We start from the raw sequence: 22,649 nt of genomic DNA, 5'->3' as shown, positions 1-22,649 counted from the left end.
TTTTTTCTCTTCTCTATAAAGACATAAAAATAACTCTAAGAATGTAATAAAATATGCAAAATATTGTAAATACTTTAAATTCAGCCTATTCAAATATTTTTCAGTTTCCATTGAATAGTAGTTGCTGCTATTACTGTTCCCATCAGATTATTTGCTTAATGGAAAGTTTTCCAAAGTGAAGTCTAAAGGGGAATTAACAAAATGAAAGCAAATATGTTATAGACATGAAGTATTTTCTGAAAATATTTGGCATTAGCCTATTTATTTCTGTATCCTATATCCTTAAAGATTAGCACTTAAATGTATGTGAGGATTTAAAATATACAAATGAGCAAAAATTCACTAATAAAAATCAAATCAATGTTATTTAACTTAATTATAATATTAAATCCTATTGAAAAATCAGAATCAAGGGCTATTTATAGCCCTACATTACTATCTCAGCAGTTTTAAAGACCTAAATGACATTCTGTTCATTTCATTTTCAGTCTAGGCCTTTACACAGGTTCAGATAAGAATGTAGAAATGAAGAAATTTTACCTCATCACCCTTTTCCCCCACAAGCCCAGGAAATCCACGTTCACCTTTGCTTCCCTATGAAAACATAATATTCAAAACAAATATTTTCTATTAGAGAACAATGAATTTCATGCTTGTAGGGTACATTATATACATTCAATAAATGCTAGCATGATGTCCTTAGAGCCATAGTGCCTAAAAAATAAAGTAGAGGCTCAAAACTATCTGAAAGATTTCAAATAAACCTCCCAGCAAGGTGAAAGGAAATGAGTCGTTTGTTCCTAGGAGGCAAAATACTCAAAAGACCTTAAGATGGAGACATTAACACCAGGAGTTTGAATGCTTGCTGAAATGGAGAAAGTTGACTTCCGTGGAATTAGTCCCGATGGTAGGAGATATCTGTATCTCAAGCCATGTGGCTTTTTATCTGATTCCAATGAAGTGGGATTTTGATGGATGCCAGTGACACTTCAAGTCCCAGGGAAATGGCTGTGCTGCTTCCATGGGAGCAGGGTGCAAAGGCACAGGGTGCTCAGCTGTGTCGCACGCTTGAGGGACACATGAGACGTTTGCCTCTTCACTGCAGGATTCTCTCTGACTGACTCACCTAAAATGAGTCTACAGATATCAAAGCACTGCTGGGCAGTCAGATCTGAGACAGCTTTAATGCAGGCATGACACAGAAAAGCTATCTGGGCCTGGGACTCAGCTCAGGCTATTTTGCTCACTCAACCTAGACAAAAGGCAAACTGACATGTGAAAAGGCTTGAAACATAAAAATCATTTGCACTTTTAAGCTTTTAGGTTGCCCAATGCCACAGGGATATGGATGAGACAAAAAAGTCATGTCTCGCAAAGGTAAGAATCTGTCCTTTTGCTTTTAACAAGAAACAAAGCAATGAAAAGTACACTCTTCAAAACTTACTTTTGGTCCTTCTCTTCCAGGAATGCCTGGAGGACCTCTTGTGCCAGGATCACCCTGTGGAGCAGACAGAAGACAAAGTGACAAATAAATATCTTTATGACAGAGATCTGATCCATGCAGACCAGTCTATGCACACTGTTTCCTTCCTGCCTTTCTGACCAGGCCTCCATTTTACCCCAAAGCTTCTCTTCAGTCCTTGCTCTCTTCTAAACCATATCCTTGTTCAGAGAGACTCCCTTGTTTTCCTCCCCATCTCACACTCTCTACTCAAATCATGCTAACACATTTTTAGCTTTACTTTGGATAGTCCCGGACACACCTGTGTTTAGGTTTGAGCATCTTCCTTTCAAGGATTAGTTAGAGATGAAGGCTACTTGTTACTCTCCCCAGCTTCAAATCTGTAGTTATTTAAAAGTAAATGACCCCTGCATTGCTGAGAGAAGCATTTGCCAGCTAAATTGCAGTCATATAGAAGTGCTAACTGCAAAACACTGAGAAATGAAGAATGAGGCATAAAGAAGCAGTAAGAGAGAGAGCCCTGACAAGAAGAGCATGTACAGCAGAAAAACCAGTACAATTACAAGCAAAAAGAAAGACCTAAAATAAATCAGATTTGGAAATGAGAAAGTCAATAAACCCTAAGTATATGTATTAATAAAGGACAGTAGACATGATGTGTGCTTTTCATATTGGAATACTCCTGAGCACAATTTTCATTTCAGAATATTGCAGAACCCTCCAAATTTCATTATTTTTCAAAATAATATCTTAGAAATTCTAGACTATTTCCCCCATTTGGTATATTACTGAAATTAATGCTACAAAGTAGAGTGGAGAACTGGGTATATTTGTAACAATTACTGTGGGCTGGATGTGCTGAACAGGCACTTGCTGGCTACTACCTCACTTGCTGTTCAAACACTTTTTTTGTAAAATTTCTGTAAAACACATTTCTTGAGTATTTTTTAAAGAAAACAAAAAAAATTCACAATACTATTTTAGACTAGCCCTGTAAGTCAGAACTGAACCTACAGAAGCTCTCAAGTGCATGTTTAAAAAGCATGTTTATAGCAAAAGAATCCCATTTAATCTCTGAAAAATTTACCTTCAGTATAGCACCCATATCTCCCACAAGTGGAAGTGCAACCTGAAATTAACAAAGGCATCTGCAGTTAATATTTTACAAATTTTTAAATTTTGATGTGTTTTCATTGCTTCTAAACTTTATATTACTACACATAGAGCTGATTATATATATATATATGTTGATTCAATCTACTTTTTAATGAAAACTAAAAAGAAAAAACTGGTTTTCAGATATAGTTAAATATCACAGCCTATTCAACCTATCGATTGTAATTCTTAATTATAAATGCAATGAAATATCTCAAACCATGACAACAGCATAACTTCTGAACATACTAATATTGTTTTTGTAGCACATCAGTGACAGCTTAATGCTACTGGAATTTCTTGTATTCTTACCTGATAATCTTCAATTATTTTCTTTCTCCTTTCTCCTAGACTTTGACTCTACTGTCAACTGTAGCACAAATTCTGGAGATGCCAAAGCTAACTTCAATAAATTAGCTCAGATACTGGAAATAATCCAGTTACAGCAACAAAAGCAACATATGTAGTATTTTTATCTGCTTTTAAATATTAATAATTAGTGCATGACTCTTTGGTGCCACCACTAAACTGCTACCAATACTAAAGCTGAGCCATTTAAAAAACAGTCCGTGGATCTATACTGTACTGAAACAGATCCCAGACTTCCAAGACCTGCCATTTAATTTATATTTAAAGACTACCTGTTAAAAACTCATTGCCCTGGTTGTCATCAACTTAATTCACAGACTCTCCAATTACTAATTCTCATTTTGTCTGGCAATTGCTAAATATAAAATCATATAAATCCTGGGCATACTATAAAATCTGACATTCAAAATAAGGTAACTTTTTATTCACCCTGTTTCAATTCTTTCCATCTTGAAGAAGAAAACTAAAATATAAGCACTTTTTTTAACCAAAGACTGCCAGTTAATAACAATGAGTGTCAAAGATCAGCTCAAGAGACGCACTGCTGAATATAATTAACCAGAAATATAATCAGCACACCATCAATAGGGTAGCATAACCACCCTTGAAAGCATGCCCAGTTGTTTTTTAGGGTGAGACAACACCACCTGGCACAACTTGAGGACAGAGTTATGTAAGGTGTGAGTCTATCCTCTCACAGAGGTAAACTACATAGACAGGATCAGCTGCTCTTAAAAACCTGTGACAAGATCCAAACCAAAAACCTACATGGCCTGACTTTTCACCCTTCTCCTTCTGATATTTTTCAGCTAGGCAGGCTATTACCATATCACCCGTTGGTCTTCCCACTGGACTAGAACTGTAATTTCCCCAGTCTCCCCTCTTTTCTAATGTTCTTATTTTAGCTGCTCTAACAATGCATGGCACAGAACCCTGAACCCTCAGTGTGGAACCCCAGCTGCAGAGGGCACACATGCACGAGAGCAAGCCAGCTGTGTGCCACACAGCTTCCCTGCTTGAGTGCAAGGCAAGTCCAGCCTGACTGCAAACACACTCTGCAGGGCCACACATCTGTGTGCTGCTCTCTCAATAAGTGTATGATTTATGCCGGGATTTTGAAAGTGTTAAAACAGCCTTAATTCTCCAGATTTGCTCCTGCTTGCTACATCTTCCTGGAAAAAATGTTCTTTCCAAAGAGAAGAGCAAAAGGCAATAATTACCCTGTTTGTGAGTTTTACCATTTAGACCTGTCTGTTTAATAGCAGCATCAAATATTTTACTTCCATTTAGTTTACAATGTGCTGTGCCTTCCAGACTTATTCTACTTATGGATTTTGGTTTTCCTTATTAAGCACTTTATTCTCATCTGTCTCAAGTTAAATCTTGTTGACTTCAGACAGCCTCTGAATTTTGATTACATCTTCAAAAAGCAAGCAATCTTTCCCACTCCAGCTGCAGAGTTTTATCTACTTACCCAAATCAAATTAAATCACTGACAAGAACTGAGCATGGGAGAGACCTCTCTTTCCAAGCTTGAAAATAATCTGCTAAGTGACACACAGATCCATGATTTTGGTAAGCATTAACTACATGGTAACTAATTTTAAGCATTTTTTCTTGCTTAAAGAAACATCATGAAGACAGTCTCAGTTTTATTAAGGCCACGTACATAACATGGCTGTTTTCCTGTCTTTCCCAACTAAGTATTTTTAATTTATCTTCATATCACTGGTTCTTATAGGCTTGATATGCTATCTCACCTCACGTAAATTTAATATATTTGCACCAAAGCAAATGCAAAAGTTTTCCCTGCATACGTACAGGATCACCTGGAGGGCCTGGTAGTCCTGGCTTTCCATCTCTTCCTGGAGTGCCCTAGAAACAAATGTAAAACTTAATGGCCTTAAATCATTGATGAGGTACACATTACTTTTTCTTGTATATACAAAAAACTGTTACTTACATTAATACCAGGGGTACCTGGAGCTCCTGGCAATCCTGGAGGTCCCCTAGGGCCCTGATAGAACAAAAGGTCATTTAGAATATAAGAATACTTTTCCTGCAAAATTCTTAAACTAAATTAATGTTTTTTGTATTAAAGAGAAAACTTATACCCTACCTGCACACCTGCTGATCCAGTTGGACCTATAGGACCCTGCAAGAAAACTCCAAATAATCAGTAGCTACACTTTCTGGGATAAGGGAGATGAACTTCATTAAAAAATGCTGAATGTAGAATATTTATGCAGTTTTCACGTTGAGAAAGTCTTGCTTTAAGGTTTGTCTTTAAATCCACACATAATTTTGCCAGAGTTAGAGACCTCTGGACTTTGTGAATGCCCATTTTTAGGGCAAGCATTTCCAAAAATTATTGATCTATGGTGAAACTTGGTATTTAGCAAGAAGATTTACTAGAAAATCTAATCAGCACTTGAAAAAAAACAGATAATTTAGGTATATATGGGTAATTTTTAAAATTCAGATTTGAAAATACTGTAACAGAAAAGATTATCTTTAAGCGTTATTATTTTAGATTAAGACATTCAGGGTGAATACGTAGTCACCTTTTACAGATATTTCCTTTTTTATACCAGAGCACTGTCCATAAACTGAATACACATTGGTTGACTGAAGAGAGATTGCCTCAGTCACTGGAGTAAAACTCCTGCAGTAGCATGTACCACCCACCAGGCACACCATCAACATCAGCAAATTTTTTTACTGAGTACTTTGAAGGCACTGCTGGTGGCTTTATTTAAAGGCATTAAAAAGAAAGAAACTCAGGAAACAAGCTGAATTACTGAAACAGTTTTTGCTGTACAGATTATTTACTATGTCTGTGTCAACTTGCTACACATTGGAATTTAAATAGCACAGCAACCCTTGAAGCAAACTGGGAGCTGGGAGTCAGGCCAGATGGAGTTCATGGCTTTTCATGATGCTCTGTTTGCCTATTGCAGTTCCTCAGGGATGAACAGTGAGAAGCCCAAATTCTGGGTGCTGGTTTACTTACTGGTGATCCTTGAATGCCTATTCCAGGGGGCCCCATCTCCCCAGGTGCTCCCTGTACACCAGGTAGGCCTCTTTCTCCCTGTGAAAAGTAGAAGGCTTTCTATCACAACAGCTCTGAAAATGTAAACTATCATTTTATCTTTTAAAATATTTTTAGAAACAGAAATAATGCATTTGTCATACCTTTGGCCCTCTTGGACCTGGGTTTCCAGGAACACCAGTTGGACCCTAAAAGAAATCCAAAACAAAACACGAAAAAACCAAGAAAAAAAAAACAAATTATGTTTTGAAATCCAAGATACTAGATTAATTTAATGGCTAAAATTAGCCAGCCCTTAGAAATAAACTGTGACAAGTGTACATATCCTCCTTGTTAGTGCCAGTATCACTAGGATCATATGTGATATACTATTTCTAGACTACACTAATAGACTAGTAGACTTACACTATTTCTGTATTTTAGTGCACTTATAATACCACTGTGAAATATATTTTGATTTTGAAATTACAATAAAAAATACTTGCTCTGTGGCTTTAAACTGGAAGTGACTAAGCTTAGATTAGGTATTAGGAAGAAATTATTTACAGTGAGAGTGGAGGCACTGGAACAGGCTGCTGAGAGAAGTTTTGAATGCCCCATCTCTGGAAGTGTTCAAGGCCAGGTTGGATGGGGCTTTGAGTAACCTGCTCTAGTGGGAGATGTCCCTGCCTATAGTAGGGGGTTGGAACTAGATGATCTTTAAAGTATTTTCCGACACAAACCATTCTGTGATTTCTTTCATTGCACAATGAGAATTCTTTCCCAGTTTCCTCTGCAGAAAATAAAGTCAGGAAAGTATTTTCAGATTATGGACTTACTGGTGTTCCAGGCAGACTTGGTCCAGGAGGCCCCATATCACCTTTTGGACCTGGATGTCCAGGTGGTCCCATAATTCCACCAGGGTCACCCTACAAAATAAATTTGAATCACTAATTGAAATGTGAGAATTTTCCCCTATGAAAAAAACCCTAAATATTATCAAGTTTATCATAGAAAGTGCCAGTACTTTGAGAAGATATAGAGAAGAAAAAATACCCTCATATTTTCCTTCAAAAAGTTACAGAATTGGAGACATGGATCACATAACCATTAATAATAACTAGCATTCTCTTGGTTTTCCATGCTTGCAATGCATCTCATCTACATTTCTTGTTCCCCAGGCTCCTAATATGCAAGTTGTCATTAAACCCTGCCAACTAATTCATAGCAACAGCTGAAACAACAGCTGTCTCTCCCCAGCTATCAACCACTAGTGCTAAACCTGGGATCTTCAGTGTATTCCTCTTTACACCGCTGTTCTTTCAACACATGCAGTGTCTCTTGTTCCCTCTCGCTAAACTCTGCTGCTTATGCAGTAAAATTGTGCCTTTTGTTATGCTGTCCTCTTGTCTCTTACAGGTTCCTGCAACATCCTCTGTGATTCTTTCTGAATCCACCACTTCCCATTTTGCAATATAAGTACATTTTTGTCCTTGTTCCAGTTATTTTCTTTGCCTTTCTTTCATTCATCTCACTTCTTCAGACTGGAGTTTACTGCTTTCCCTTGTACCTCACAATGTATAAATACCACAACACATCACACAGCTCAGAGCACACCTGGATATCTTTTTTCTCCTTCTTTACATTCAGTATATAGACACATAATTTTTAGCTCTTGCTGATGCAGCTGAATTCTAACTAAGGGATTTCTACACAGCAAAATACAATGTCCTAAGGAGATCCAGCCTTAGCTTACATCTGAGCCAGTGTAGCTGCCCTAGAGCTCTGCCAAGAAGAAAATGTCTGACTGTGAAGTGGGATTTTACACATTAGTCTGGGTAGGACACTACCCTGAAAAGGTTTTCTGTAGTCAGGACCTGAAGTGACATTTCTGCACAGCACAGATTTAATGCAAGGGCACAGTCCAATCTCTTTGAAATATTACTTAAATTATTCATCTAAAGAGCAACTGGGTTGCCAAACTGGCCTGAACTATCTCCAAATGCAGAGATGTCTCTTCTCCAAGACACAGGGGGTTGCTGCTGGTACATTTTAAAATCACTTCACACAGCAGCCACACAGATGCACTACAGAAGAATGGAAGGTTACTCTTGAAGTGAAAATTTAAAATGCTTTAACATATCAAGTTTAATTAAAAACACTTTAAACGTACCTTGTCTCCTTTAATTCCTGGGTTTCCTGGTACCCCAGGATCTCCTGGTAAGCCCTGGAATTAATACAAATATAATGGTATGTTTTTATAGCTACACCCTTAATGGTTATATAAAAATACAGATGAAAATTAGTTTTCACTGTAATGTTTATTGTGCATTAGTATTGATCCCAAATGTTAACGACTGCAAGTTAATGAATGCTTCCTTACTTTAAATATATAAATAATTTTTCTTTAAATTAAACTGTAATAATAAAGATTATTTTTGGACCCTATAATGGGAGAATGGCAGAGATCAAAAGGTTTAATTGTTCTATTTCAAAGTAGTTCTAAGTCTTGAAAATCAACTGGTTTTTCTAGGAAAGAAGTAGCACATAAAAATTTGAATTTTAAGTAAGTGTCATCTTTTTTGCCCATAGAGGGCTGCATGATTTCCTGTAGTAGTTAATTATTCAAACTGGTATCTTAAAAGCCTCAATTAATTTCTTCTCCTTCACAATAGTTAATCCAACAAATCCCTTTAAATGTTTTAGATATGTAATAGACAGTCAAACGTTATCAGTAAATAAAGTATGTTTCATCCTCTCTTTTGTCTAAATCTCATCTTTCACATTTTGATTTTAACTTATTTTCCCTTGTCCTTTTCATGAAGGATTTTTCTAAATGCAGAGAAATGAAGATAAATTAAAAATATTAAAATCTAAATAGAAACTATTAAACCAGTAAGGCTTAATTGGGTTCTCTCACAATACTGCAACAACTACAGAAAACTTTTTTCCATGACTCTTCAATGTTATTCAACCAACTATTTAGTCAACCATTTTGTTAAGAATACCAGTAATTTTAACAGTAAGTATAAAATTGCCGAAACGGAACAGTAAAATCTAAGTATGAAACATAAGCTGGACTGAAAAATGAACTCCCTAAGAAAAAGACAAGGAAACACACATTGTTTTAATTTTTCTTCTCAGTGTAAAACACAGTTTTGTGCACATTGACATATGACAGATGACAACATTTTCGTGCCAGTAGTGAATGCTCAGCAGCTGTGTTTGCTTTCTCTGCTGCATTCTATACTTAATAGAGACAGCTACTCATTTCACCCAGTCATCCAAACTAAAAGCATGAGAAAGAAAGTACCCTAATGAAGAATATTCTGCTTATACCAACACAAAATCATGATGGAAATGAAAATTTATGCTTACTAAGATCATGGCCTACCCTACCCACTTTTGACACTGGCATAAATACATACAGCCTCCCTTCTCTCTCTTCTTTTCTAAGGATTTCCCAAATTATTTTTTTTGACTGGACCAAGCTCAAGTGGTTTCTTAGGAAAATAAGTAATTCTTATCTGCTAGATGACTCTTTGATGATGTAAAATAATGTAAAACAATTTTTCAAACTTTCATAATTGTTGTCATACTGCATAAAATGAATGATTATATTTTTTAATCTATAATGTTTCAACTTTAGAAGATAAAAAACCAAGGAGCTTATAGCTAAGGACAATGTCTCTATAATACATTTAAATTTATGTTTTTACATACTAGAATTGTGTGCACAGATAGGAGTCTTCAGGATCATTGAGATTTAGGACTAACATATAATTAGTATTTGTCTGTTTATAATGTTCTCTTGATTAAAGATCCATCAGAACAGCACTATCAAAAGCAGCAACTATGAACTCAAGAGGGATGATGGCAACACAAGCAAGAGAGAAATGAGTATTTGTTATCTTTCACAGTAGGATTGGTAATTTATACATAAAAAGAAGCACAGCAGATAAGGCTTGCAAACTTTTCAATAGATGGTAGGTAAATCAGACACCACTGAAAAAACATGCCTCAACTGAGTAGGAAAAAGACAATAAAATGGTCAACAAGTAACAGTATAAAATTACTACATGCAAATTTAAATACTAGTTATTTTTTCCCTTGTCAAGAGCTGAAGATGTTGTATGCTATGTGTCAACCTGCTTATATCCCTAAGATTTTTAATAGGTCACCAAAAAAAGGTCTGCTAATTCTGTACCACTCAGAAGGGTATTTTAATATTAATAGGTATATGGCTTAAAAGTCTGTTCAAAATATGAATCTTCTTCCACAATGTATGTATGTATGGCATGTATGGAAAGTCCAAAGACAAAATGCAGCACACCAGCTTCTAGATGTTCCTGCTGGTAAGAAAAAGATGAAGACCAAAACCACACACACAGAGCAATTATTGAAATCCGAGTCCTTTTTGAGTGGCTGAACTACTAGGCTAAAGCTAAGCTTTTTATTGTCTGCTTTTCTTGATCCACTTCTCAGATCTAACCGCTCTTACCTCCAAAACGCTATTTAAAAACCATTTTATGGTTTACAGAAGAAGGGAGGTACAAGAACCAAGAAGAGGGGGTAGGTGCCACTTGCTAGGTTATGTGACACCACTAGTGTTGTGAACTGAAACACAGGGAATTAGGCAGACTGAAAGAGGGATTGTGCCATAATTTGTAAGGGAGACAGACAGTCACTGCCCCAGGAGAGGCTTCTGCTATATGTGGCTGTCAAATCAAATACCCAGGGCACTTTCAAGTTTAATATAATGGTGATTAATAGTTTAAGGTGTTTCCTAGAGAATCCAGACTGGATTGACATTTTACCCTTGGTCTTCACAGAGGCACAAAGGTTACAAGCATGATGGATCTTGGGGTATGTGCCTACCAGTTTGAGAAATCCCACACAGCCAGGAGACCCATCAGGCTGCTGCCCACTGGCATAATTGTTACAGGGGCACTAAAATCCCCATGAAGGAGGGTCTCCCCATGGCCTTGCCCAATCAGCTGGCAGACCTGAATGTGGGGCACCCAAAACCACAATGACTACAGGACATACCAACTCTGCTGAGAAGTACCACTCCTTGGCACTCCCAACCCACCAGTTTCACACCCACAAGCACACTGCATCTCTGGGAGCCTTGCCCAGTAACATCTGGGCCTGGTAACTGTGAGAAGATGCACAACACAAACCAAGAGAACTTCTTGCTTAACCATCCCAGCCAAGCTCCAGGCTGGAAGCCAGCACCCAACGAACATAACACTAACAGGGGAACAAGGGAGAGACAATCAAGAAGGGTGAAAGCTCTCATGTCTGTCACCCCAATATCCACTCCAGGCTGTCAAACAGTGTCAGAAGTATGTTATAGATGGTGTACTGAAACTCAAGATAATGGCCTGTTGAGGGAGGTATCCCATACTACTGTGCTTCAACACTTGATAGCTACAGTGCCACCCAAAAAAAGAGCAGCTATGGTAAGTTCTGTGGCACTGCTTCACTGGCTAACTGCTCATGCACCACAGCTACAGCTGGAGAAATGGCACAATACATACAGCTTCTCCTGGCAGTCCCCTGGGTCCAACAGGTCCTGGAGGGCCTTGCAGTCCCTGTGAAATGATATAATACGCACCTGAGGTAAAAGTCAATCAACTACTGTAATATGGTGAAAAGCATTCCTATATATAAATATATTAAAACATCAGGCATTAAGAATTATTTTCCACATGGAGTAAAAAGTACAGAGTTTGCTCATTCTCCCTTACTCTAAGATTTAGTTCAGTAAGTCCTGTGGACTGATATGTACGAAATCCAAAGTACATATCTAAAGCAAATACAAGTACGTACAAAGGGAATACCTAAAGGGAAAGACATTAAAAAAAGAACAGATCAAGATTTCAAGAATCATTTGTACAACAACAATTTTGAGGCTTCTATAGCCACATCCATTCTCACTGGGCCCTCTTTTCATGATCTAAAATTCAGACACTATCCAGCAATGAATATTGTTGGGTCGCAGTTGGATTAAATAGTTTCTAAATCTAACTGTGTTTGATACAATTCAAGGCGTCACGAGAGATCCTCAAGAATGTTTGTACTTCAGTTTCTTTCTTCACAGACTCACAAAATTGTAGGGAAGTTAGAAGCCACACTGTAGAATGGGTTATCTGGTTCAGCCTTCCTTTGCAAGCAGGATCATTCCTGTACATTGCAGTTTCTTCCAGTGAGGGAGATTCTGCAACCTCCCTGGGCAATTTGTTCCATTGCTCAGTCACCCACACAGTAAGAAAGTTCTTCCTCATGTTCAGGTGGAACTTCCTGTGCATCAGTTTCTGCCCATTGCTTCTTGTCCTATTGCTTGGCACCAGTGGGAAGGGCCTGGAAATCTCAACACCGCTGTTTAGATACTGATAGACAGTGATGAGGTCTCCTTCCAGTTGACTTTTCTCTAGGTTAAACAGGCCCAGCTCCCTCAGCCTTTCCTTGTAAAAGAGATGCTTCAATCCCTTAGTCATCCTTGGTCTCCACTGGACCTGCTCCAGAAACTCCATGTCCCTCCTGTACTGAGGAGCCCAGAACTGGACACAGAACTCCAGATGTGGCCACACCAGGGCTGAGTAGAAGGGCAAGATCACTTGCTTCACCCAGCTGACCATGCTTTTCCTAATGCACCCCAGGACACCATTCGCCTTCTTGCCCACAAGGGCGCTGCTGGCTCATGGTGGAGCCCACCTGGCTCATCAGGATCTGCTGGTCCTTCTCCAAAGAGCTGCTTTCCAGCAAGTTGTCCCCTATGGTTATTCCTCCCCAGGTGCAGGACTCTGCACTTTGCTGAGTTCCAGACAGTTCTCTGCCCATCTCTCAAACCTGTCATGATCCCTCTGAAAGGGTGCACTCTGGGGTATTGGTTGCTCCTACCAGATTTTGTGTTGTAGGGAATTTGCTGAGGAGGTCTCTGCTCCTTCACCCAAGTCTTTGATGAACCAATTAAACAAGACTGAACCCTGATGGACAACACCAGTGACAGGACTCCAACTAGACCCTGTGCCATGATTATGAGCCTTTGGTATCTGCTGTTCAGCCAGCTCCAAATCCACCTCAGTGTCCACTCATCCAGTCCATACTTCCTGAGATTTTCCTATGAGGACAGACTCAAAGCCAGGCCATAACTGCCTTAACATTACCTGTTGCCTCACAGGCTTAAACAAAGGAGCTACTCAAGTACTGGTAGTGGTTGCTCCTTGCCTCACCAAGGCATAAAGAGAATGCACCCAGCTACCAGTGGATTTCTAATTGCAAAACGAGTGCTTATATTCTCAAGTGACAAAATAACACCTGAGTGTTTTATGAATATTCCTTTCTGTGTGACACTGAGAGCAAGAACTGAATGTAAAATGTAAATTTTATGTAAAACCTAAATGTTATGTTTGGCTTGATCCAAGCACAAACTTTTGATAAATGCTTTCTTTGCCTATTAATAGTAGCTAAAGAGTTGATAGCTTCAGATTCCTCTTCTATATAGAATGCAATTGTTATTGGATGAAATAGCATTCACTTACCTTTGATCCTGGATTTCCAATAAGACCAGGTGGTCCAGGATCTCCAATTTCACCCTAATTATTTTGTTTGAGAAAAGAAAAAATCCCAAGTTTACTGCTGTATCTCTCAGCATCATCTATGTATACTGGTAACGTAGTATACACAAGTCCAAAAATACCTTATTTCCTTTTGATCCCTCCAGTCCAGTCTCTCCCTGAAAATAGTAAATACAACTGTAAGAAGTTACAAATTTAGGTAGGATCAAATAAAAGTTCAGTTTGCTACCTTAAAATATTGCAATACAGTTTGCAAACTTAAATATTGAGAAAATATGAAATAATTTCTGATGCCTTTTGCAAACTCTGAAAGACATAGCAACCTAATTTTTTTGCAAGTTTTCCCAATTAAAGGAAAAGTGTTTGAAAACACTACATTTCCTGAAGAGCATTTCCAGTCTATTTCCAGGCTATTCTTCACATCTCTTCTGGTACCCATTATTCACCTCTAAACCCACACTTTATTACAGTAGGACTTATTCTGATTATTATAATACCTTAACCACAAATATCTCAGCAACCTTGAGCTTTATATTAAAAATCATAACTAGCTTTTGTCAAGTATCATAAGAGAGAATAGTAATTAATTACAAATATGTAACATAAGCAAAGAGACCCTTACAGAATGAGTGTTCTGAAAATCTGCCTCAAAATAAGAAAATGGCTGTACGAGAACAGCCTGATGTTAAATGCCACACTGATGGCATCAAAACAGTACAGTTCACACCACATAAAACTTTGTTGAAAAGCTGAAAGAAAGAACTTAAAGGGAATAAAGAAAGCATGTGCTCTAAACTCAGTTCATGAAAACAGGACACCTTTTTTTTTTATTTATAACCTGGGAGACCTTGGTGCACATGTAAGGAGACAATACATATGCTATCCCATGTAATCCCTGCATCTAACAAATGTCTACAAAGAAAAGAATTACAGAATGAATATGGTATGACAGTAATCTCAAGTGGACATTATTCACAGCAGTTCAAAACATGCTATACTTACTGGGTCTCCTTTGTCCCCTTTTACAGAAGGCTCTCCCTAGGGAAAAGTAGAAAATAGGTTAACAGATTTATTTAAAATGATAAAAAGCATATATGTCTGGTTTTGCTGAAGAGTCCTGGAAAATGTGGCTATTTAAAACCTGTCTAAAATACAAATATATGTACTACAAAGTTTACTTGAAAGATGATGTTGATTTAATGCCAAGACCATGACATCCATGATCCTTTCAAGCAGGAGCACAAAGAAGGGTCAGGAACATAAACTAAAGAGAGTAATCAAGAGTCCAAATCTGAAAAATTCTGAAACACAGATGCTTAATAAGACAAAAAATCATAAATATGTTATATCAAGGGAGTAAAAATACTGTTTCTGCCTGCATGAAAACTATTTTTATAGGTATGAACAAAGAAATCAAGAAGCCTCACAGCGAATGGGGAAACACCTATTAATCAGTAGAACTATGTATAACATACGTTCCTAGAAAAGTAAAATACAAGTCTGTTCCCAAATAATACTTCCCAAATAATACTGAAAAATTTATGCTTAAACTAAAATATACTAAATTAGAATGCTAGTTTGTAAATTTTAATAATTTAAAGCTTCTTGTTTTTTCATCTAGATATAGAAGATCTATACATTCACAACTTGAAAAACTATGACTGGCACCTAATTAATGAGGCAGCCTCTGGTCATAAACTTATATAAAAATAAATTTAAACTGGTATTAAGTAAATGTCTGAATATTTTTAAAGCTAAGGACTTTGTGAGCTGGTAGAGCAGGGAAATTTACTTGCCTATGTAAATACCCTCTCAAGGAATGGCTTGAATAAAGTACAAAGAATATTTAGAGACTGACAGCTTTTTCCATACACAAGCATTTTTTTGTTGATCTCCTGTACATTTTGCAGGATTTCATTCATAATCAGTACATTGTGTCAACTTCTAGTAAATACATGAGCTCAGAAGTAGAGGAATTAACTCACCTTTTCTCCTTTTGCACCAGTCATTCCCAAGTCTCCTTTTTGACCCTTTTAACAAAATTAATGATATTTAAAATCTTTGTATTCTGGCAAATGTAAATAACTCCCTCCTCTTCTTTAACTGTATTTTGTTGTATGTGGGCCACAAAATCTTAACAGTTGTTACAATGGAAATCAAGCTTAAACATCTGCAAGTGAATTTAAATTACTGTTTTCTATAGAAGATCTGCATGCTTGTCAATAAAATGTTGTCCATTCTGTCACATATCCAGAGCACTTGTCTCTTCTCTTGAAAGTTAGAAAGGCATGCAAGTTTTAAAATATCAGTGAGCTGTTTATATAGAACAGATAACTATAAACAATATAGTGCCATATGGTGTTGATTCAGAATTAGACTTGCATGTAATTTTTAGAGGTTGTCTATGAGTATTTTTGGTATAGAAAGCCTCATTGTTACAGAGTAACTGCTTTAAATATTCATTATTTACTATCCAAAATATTTTCTGAATTTCAACTTTTTCAGTCTTTCCCACGTAACTGGCAGGACAGCTATTTGACTTCTCAGATGGCATTATAGAAACCATACATAATTCTTTCAGCATTTCTCCTTTCTATTTATACTAGAGGAGTTATCCTGCTGCCACTGCAGTATAGCATGATGAGTTGGATATTGGTCTACACAGATCAAAGTGCCAGTCATCTCAAAAATCTATTCCTTCAAAGTCCATTGGGATAAATCAAATAAAATCCACTGTGTGGAGGGTGGCAGGGTGAGGTTGGGTAGGCACTTTGAAACTTCTCCATTCATTCCAAATTCTTACAATGTCTCCTTTCTGGCCTTTAAGTCCAAGGGTCCCAAGTTCTCTTAGTAGTCTTGCATCACTCTGGAAAGAAATATCACCATAAAGATCAGAAAACGCCACTATTTACTTCCAGTAACAATTTATTTACAGTAGCAATTTATTGTAACTAACCAGTTGTAAATTCAGAAGTCCTAATTTACTAAAAAGGGAATAATATTAAATGCCTATGCAGTACTCCTGCCACACTTGCAGAAAATGAACAAAAGCATAAAAGGGAAATGTCTATTGACTATTGCTATGTAAATCTATGATTTTTAAGTTCAACACAAAGAACATATTTTTATGCTCCTTGTTACAATACATTTCTCAAGAATGTTCAAAAAAAAGAAAACCCCCCACTTTTATGAAGAAGAACAACAAGCTTTTTACTTTTGAGCACCATGAAATGTAAAAAACTAGAGCTAATTTAAGTTTACTACAGTAGTAAGACAAAGGAGAGGGAACAGGCTCCTCACATTGCTTCTCAAAGAAGACAGACTTAAGGACTAGAAAGTTCAGGTTCTATACTTGCTCAGCTGTTATTGCATTGCATTTATTTATTCTCTGTACAAGGTAAAAACACAATAAAACACAAAGCATATGGTTTCCCTTTCATAAAGTCAGACTTCCTAAGGGGAAGATGTTTCTTTGCAATGACAATGGAAAAAGAAACAAAACCCCAATAACCCTGAAAAATGAGCTCCGGTTAAGACCCAGGGAGTCCCAATCACAGAACAGATGCTACTGGGTGAGCAGGAACCCTGAGTAAGCCAACTCCACTTGCCATATCCCAGTTTCCATAGCTCTAAAATGGGAAAATATCACAATGAATAAATGTGCCATTTACACTATGTTAATATTTTCAGAAGATGGTAACTGAATATAAATTGGAAAAAAAAAATCAATAATTATTTTAGAAGTGCTAATTTCCTGATGGATTTAGGTGTTTAAGGCTTGCAACACTGAGTACACTAATTATCAAAATCACCTTCAGAACAAGATGCAGACACTCAGAAACCTGAGTACTGATGAGAAGCAGTTGGCTACTACTGGACTGAGAATCCAGGTGTCTGTTACCATGAGAACACTACAAATTATGATTTATACTGAGTTGTGCTTTTTTTTTTTTTTTTTTTTCATATATGGAACAAAAGAAAAGAAAAAGACTTTTAGACCAAATAACTACCGTTATGTTATTTGAATTTTTGAAGGTAATTTCCCCTTTAAAACCAAATGCAAGTAAAATACACATACACACACACACACACAAAAGAAAAAACCTTAAAAAGCTAAGACTGAATTATCCCATAATAATCTAAAATTACTACAAATTATAATTATTCAGAAACATTTCCTGACAAGATTGTGTTGTAGTGTCAATTTCTTTTGTTTTGGTTTAATTTTTTATTCTTATGTACTGGAGAACATTTTTTATTAAACTGGTTTACATGTCCTTTCCAAAGATACTTAGAAGCAAGTTTGGCTAAATGACCTTATATCTACGTATGGCAAACTGGCAAAAAAAAAGGATTCCAAACAGAGGCCTTGAAAACTCAAGTAAAGATAACAGAGGCCTGAGAGTATATAGATACAAATCATGAGGCATCATTTATTCATCTCTGAAGGAATGAATGTAACGTACAGGGCAGAACCATTTTGTTGGCAAAAGAAGATAACAAAATGCGTTTATTGAACACATGCAAAGCATCTGATTCATGCTGAAAATGCAAAAGACATAACAAGAAGAAATAGAAAAACAGTCATCTGTAAAAACACAGGAAGAATGATGGAAGCAATGCTCCAGTACTGTCTCCCACCCCATTAAGGATCAATGCTACTACTTATCCTAGACAGGTTCCTCTCACCTTCATTAAATAAAGACTGCTGATCTTGGTTTGCTGTTCAGCACAATTTGCTGCTGCAATCAGCAATTGTATTTATAGTGCTCTTTCACTGTATACATGATTCAAGTAAATTATGCTTTTAAAGGCTTGCACTCTAGCCTCCTTAAAAATCCCTCTGATAAAGTGATTGATGCTGACCCAGAAAAATCCTGGTTGCAATAAATTATTTAAATATATTGTGCAATTACCAATACTTATTACAGCAATCAGAAATTACCATACAGCAATCAGGAAAATTGCAAATAATCTCATAAGGAACAGAGAAATTAGAGAAACAGGAAAAACATTGTTAATTATGATGGGTCTTAAGAGCCACTACATTTCTTTGTATCGGTTTCTCATGATTCCCAGAAATACCAACACAAAGAAGTCATACTAATATTCTCAAGGAAAATAAAAAAAAAGGTGTGAAAATAGTTATAACAACTAAAATGTGGTCAATAGCTAAACATTCTAAACACCAAACTGAAAGAAGACCTTGTGACATCCTTGAGAATATGGATAAAATGATGGAAGATGACATCACCATTCCCTGTGCTGTAAGGAACCTCAGAAACCTCAGAATATCACTCAAATATCATTTCACCAATGACAACTGAGGCACACAGCAAGTTCAATGCTGGAATGAGAAAGACTGCTTGATGTCTCCAAGGTGCTGGGGACAAAAATCAGCTTCTGTCATAATATGTAATAGCATGGAGAAAAGAAAAGTTATTGGTACATACATCTACCTAAGTGAATCAAAGGCAAAGCAGAGAACCTGTTCTTTTATTTGAAGACCCCTTTGCCTTGTCCTTGATGGGAATACCTCAATCCCATCCTAAAATGTATAGGAATTAATACCTTTGTTATTGGAGACTTGACTCTAGGAGTCAACTTTAAATGAAAGTTTTCATATTTAGAACCTTCTACTTGAATCAGAAAGCCAGCTCCTCTTTCATCTGGAATAAACCAGCATTTGCTTGTTGAACAATTAATTGCTTATGACAGAGTCATTAAAATCTTCAAACTAGACAGCTGAAGGAAGAAGAAAGTTGATAAGCTATCCAGGATTTGAAAGATAATTAATTTATAGACTCGTACCAGCTTGTCTACATTTTTTCCAGAAGTTTGTAAATTAGGAAATATTAGCCACCTTAAGAATACTTAGAGCCTTCTAATTATAAGAAACATGATTTTTGGAGACAGATGTGTGCCATTTCCCGGAGTTCATCACTGTTTGTATTTCCTCTTTCAGAATTAACCTTAAGGGGACTAACAGGATTAAAGAGACTGATAAGGCAGAGGTGGGGAATGAATTACAAAAAATATGGTATCAATAGAGGAAACTGTGTTGGTATCAGTGACAGCTCTTTGGCAGGAAAAAGAAACTGGTAAGGAAACCAAACGTGAAACCCAAAATATATAAAACTTCAACATATATACGTGAAGCAAGAGACCAAATACAGAAACAAACTCTCTAGGCATAAAAAAATGCTCTATGCTTAATTCCTAAGACATGCTTCTAAGATGATATACTGATTTGGGATGGATTAAATATCATAGTTAATATCAGAGAAATCACTTCAGTGATAAAAGCAGCTGGAAAGGTATGGTTGACATGAATTTAACACCACAATCCCTGTTCAAGGAAAGATTTTAGCACTCATCTGGGAATGTTAAATTAGAAAATTACCTGAATACATGTGCATTCTATTCATGTACAGTTAATGCATTCTAATATTAAAATAAATTAATTCCCTCCAGGCTTGACCTGCATGACTTAAGTTGTGATACACACATTAACTACTGTACTAGGGAAATAATGCTGCAATAGTGCATCTTGAATTTTGAATGTTTTCTCATCAGAGAGGTTACATACTCCCAAATCAGTTAAGCAAACTTCTCTATTTTCATACAAAGGCAGACACTACCACAGCTTAAATGACTTGAAAGACCTGCAGTAAGAATGCAAAAGCTCTGTCAAGCTGAACACAGTCCTATGCAATTTGAACATTTTTAGTCCTTTAAGTTCTTTTAACTGCAGGAGCTTTTATAATTGACACAATATTTTTATTAGTCCATAATACTAATAATAAGGACAATTCTCATGGACTGCTGGCAGATCCTTTCAAAATTATGCCTCCTTGTCTTTCTATTTTACTCTTAGAATCATGACAGAGTTGGTAAAGAAAAAAACATCAAGTACAGTTTGAAGCAATTAGGTTTAGAAATGGGGAGGTGGTGCTTCACACTAACAGCAAGGTGGTCCACACATTTTCTTTCTGAGTTTTACCAATCAAAAACAAATAAGTAGAAGATGGATGGGAGGCAAGACACATGGCAGCAAGACAGAGGACACAGCAAGTATGTAACTAGAGTGTGAACTGGAGCTTGCAAAGGGATGCAGAAAGTGGGCAGGAGAGAAATTTCCTTTTGAATTAAACTGGAATGTGGCCAACAGAAATCAAAACTGTAGCAATTTCTAACTTAGATACTACTTAGTCATAAATCCACACAGATACCAAATCGAATTTCCATACCTCATTATAATGTTTGTTCAATGAATCCAGGATTCCTTTTAGTCCAGATGGGCCCTATATGGAAAAATATGCATCATTATGTCTGTAAATCTTTTTTAGAGAGCAGTGGAGATGTAAAAGGTTTCTGGTTTTTTTTTTGGTTTTTTTTTTTTTTTTTTTTGAGTGTATAGTAAGTTATCTTCTGTAGCTTCATTATTTCTTTTTTATGGCACAGAGAAAGAAGAAAGGTAATTTTCAAATCTCTGAATTTTGAAAGCCAGCAACTTATTTTCAAGTGAATTGGTCAGTCAGAGAAGGCAGAAATGAAATCCGTATAAATTTTAATACAAGTCCCTTCTGGTATGAACAACATTCTTGTTCTGCAGCATTTTAAAACTCTTTCCACCAACTCAAAGCACAAGTTTTAATGTAGAAGTGGCTCCCAGTGTCAGTGAACAGCTAAGTTTTTAACCTGAGAGTACAGTAAGCGAAACTGAGGAAAGCCAGAATTCTCCAGAATACTAAATTTCTAATTTTATTAGCATTGTAAGTTTTTACTTAAACACACGTTTCATCAAGAAATTCAACACTGAAAAAGGAACTTCCTGACCAAATGAACATTTAGGACAGAAACACTGAAAAATGTGCTTGGGAAAAAACATGTTTGAACATTAAATCCCCCCATTTTTAGGCATACTCTGCCAAAAAGCATTCCCTCAATGAGATTTTTAAGTTTGGTAGATGGAGCAGAACACAGAAAGTACAGCCAGTTCTTACGAACTAAGACTCAATTAAATTTCCATATTTAGTCTCTTTGAGTTGAAGCTTTCACATAATGAAAATATGAAAATATGAATAATGAAAATATGAAAAACAACCACTCATGATGGCTGTAAGAAACATTTAACTGTACTAATAAGATTACAATATATTAAAGTAAATGATTTTGCCTGATTTACCCAGATGTAATATAGACAGGGCACAAGAGCACTCCTCTGGGACTTTTTATAATTACAATTTACCCTCTGCAGTTTTTGTCTTAGTGTGGATACTAGGAAAACCTGGAGGCCACATGAAACATCTCATGTGTTTCACTCCCTCCTTCTTCCCTACATTGGAAGAGACAAAAGTGCATTCCTGTTATTTCAAAGTGAATTATCACTTCAAATTTATGTTAATAATAAGATCAATATGATCATGATGTTTTCACTAAGATCTCACTCCAGTCTGATTTCTGAAGTTAATGGCAGAATTTTTACTTTGATATCCATAATAAAGCTGGCAATCTAGAACTGGGACTGAAGTATGATGACACTGCCTAGACATCTCAATGTTGACACTGTAAACCTGCTGTGTTGAATCCTTGAACTCAGGATTCCTGGAGAATTCTGAACTCCTGCAAGGAGTCCAAAATAAGAACTTTTTCTCCCTTTGCATTTGACATCATGTACCATACTTCTTTTACTGATTTTCCACAACTGAAACTGCTGCAGTCACACAACTCAGGAGAAACTTAATGATGTATCTGTCATCAGCCCCAAACCCTCAGATATTATTTGTACATAAATAATTTTTGTCAGGATGAAAAGTATATTGACATAGTTTTGAAAAACAAATATCCTTAAAAATCCCCAGAATGTCTCATTACTAAGACAGTCAAGGAGAACTTTAGGTATTTGGGTTGCATTCTTGACTATGCCACAGCCTTTGAGTTACCAGTTTAGTATTTTCATTTTCCAAAAATTGACATAGATGTAATAATTTTATATTTCCATAATTTTTTCTACAATAAAAAACTAGCAAAACAAATGTATAACAAC

The 22,649-nt window shown here is 36.5% G+C and overlaps 1 protein-coding gene across 6 annotated transcripts in view; it reads right to left on the bottom strand.

Annotated features, from left to right (window-relative positions):
• COL19A1 (collagen type XIX alpha 1 chain) overlaps positions 1 to 22,649 on the bottom strand; it is a 203,702-nt gene that overhangs the window by 34,953 nt on the left and 146,100 nt on the right. For all 6 annotated transcript variants that reach the window (XM_085576382.1, XM_085576378.1, XM_085576381.1 and 3 more), the window contains 17 exons: positions 20,851 to 20,904; positions 16,404 to 16,466; positions 15,586 to 15,630; positions 14,603 to 14,638; positions 13,723 to 13,758; positions 13,565 to 13,618; positions 11,561 to 11,614; positions 8,191 to 8,244; positions 6,857 to 6,946; positions 6,182 to 6,226; positions 6,000 to 6,077; positions 5,106 to 5,141; positions 4,950 to 5,003; positions 4,808 to 4,861; positions 2,550 to 2,591; positions 1,445 to 1,498; positions 541 to 594 (listed from right to left, as the gene is read on the bottom strand). In XM_085576382.1, the coding sequence (XP_085432508.1) occupies positions 541 to 594; positions 1,445 to 1,498; positions 2,550 to 2,591; positions 4,808 to 4,861; positions 4,950 to 5,003; positions 5,106 to 5,141; positions 6,000 to 6,077; positions 6,182 to 6,226; positions 6,857 to 6,946; positions 8,191 to 8,244; positions 11,561 to 11,614; positions 13,565 to 13,618; positions 13,723 to 13,758; positions 14,603 to 14,638; positions 15,586 to 15,630; positions 16,404 to 16,466; positions 20,851 to 20,904 (903 nt within the window). The remainder of the gene's footprint in view (positions 1 to 540; positions 595 to 1,444; positions 1,499 to 2,549; positions 2,592 to 4,807; positions 4,862 to 4,949; positions 5,004 to 5,105; positions 5,142 to 5,999; positions 6,078 to 6,181; positions 6,227 to 6,856; positions 6,947 to 8,190; positions 8,245 to 11,560; positions 11,615 to 13,564; positions 13,619 to 13,722; positions 13,759 to 14,602; positions 14,639 to 15,585; positions 15,631 to 16,403; positions 16,467 to 20,850; positions 20,905 to 22,649) is intronic.

This window comes from Lonchura striata, chromosome 3 (assembly GCF_050655825.1).
Source record: "Lonchura striata isolate lonStrDom1 chromosome 3, ASM5065582v1, whole genome shotgun sequence".
Classification (NCBI taxonomy): Eukaryota; Metazoa; Chordata; class Aves; order Passeriformes; family Estrildidae; genus Lonchura; species Lonchura striata.
Note: the sequence above shows the minus strand (reverse complement) of the source record. Positions and strands in the feature narration are given on the sequence as shown.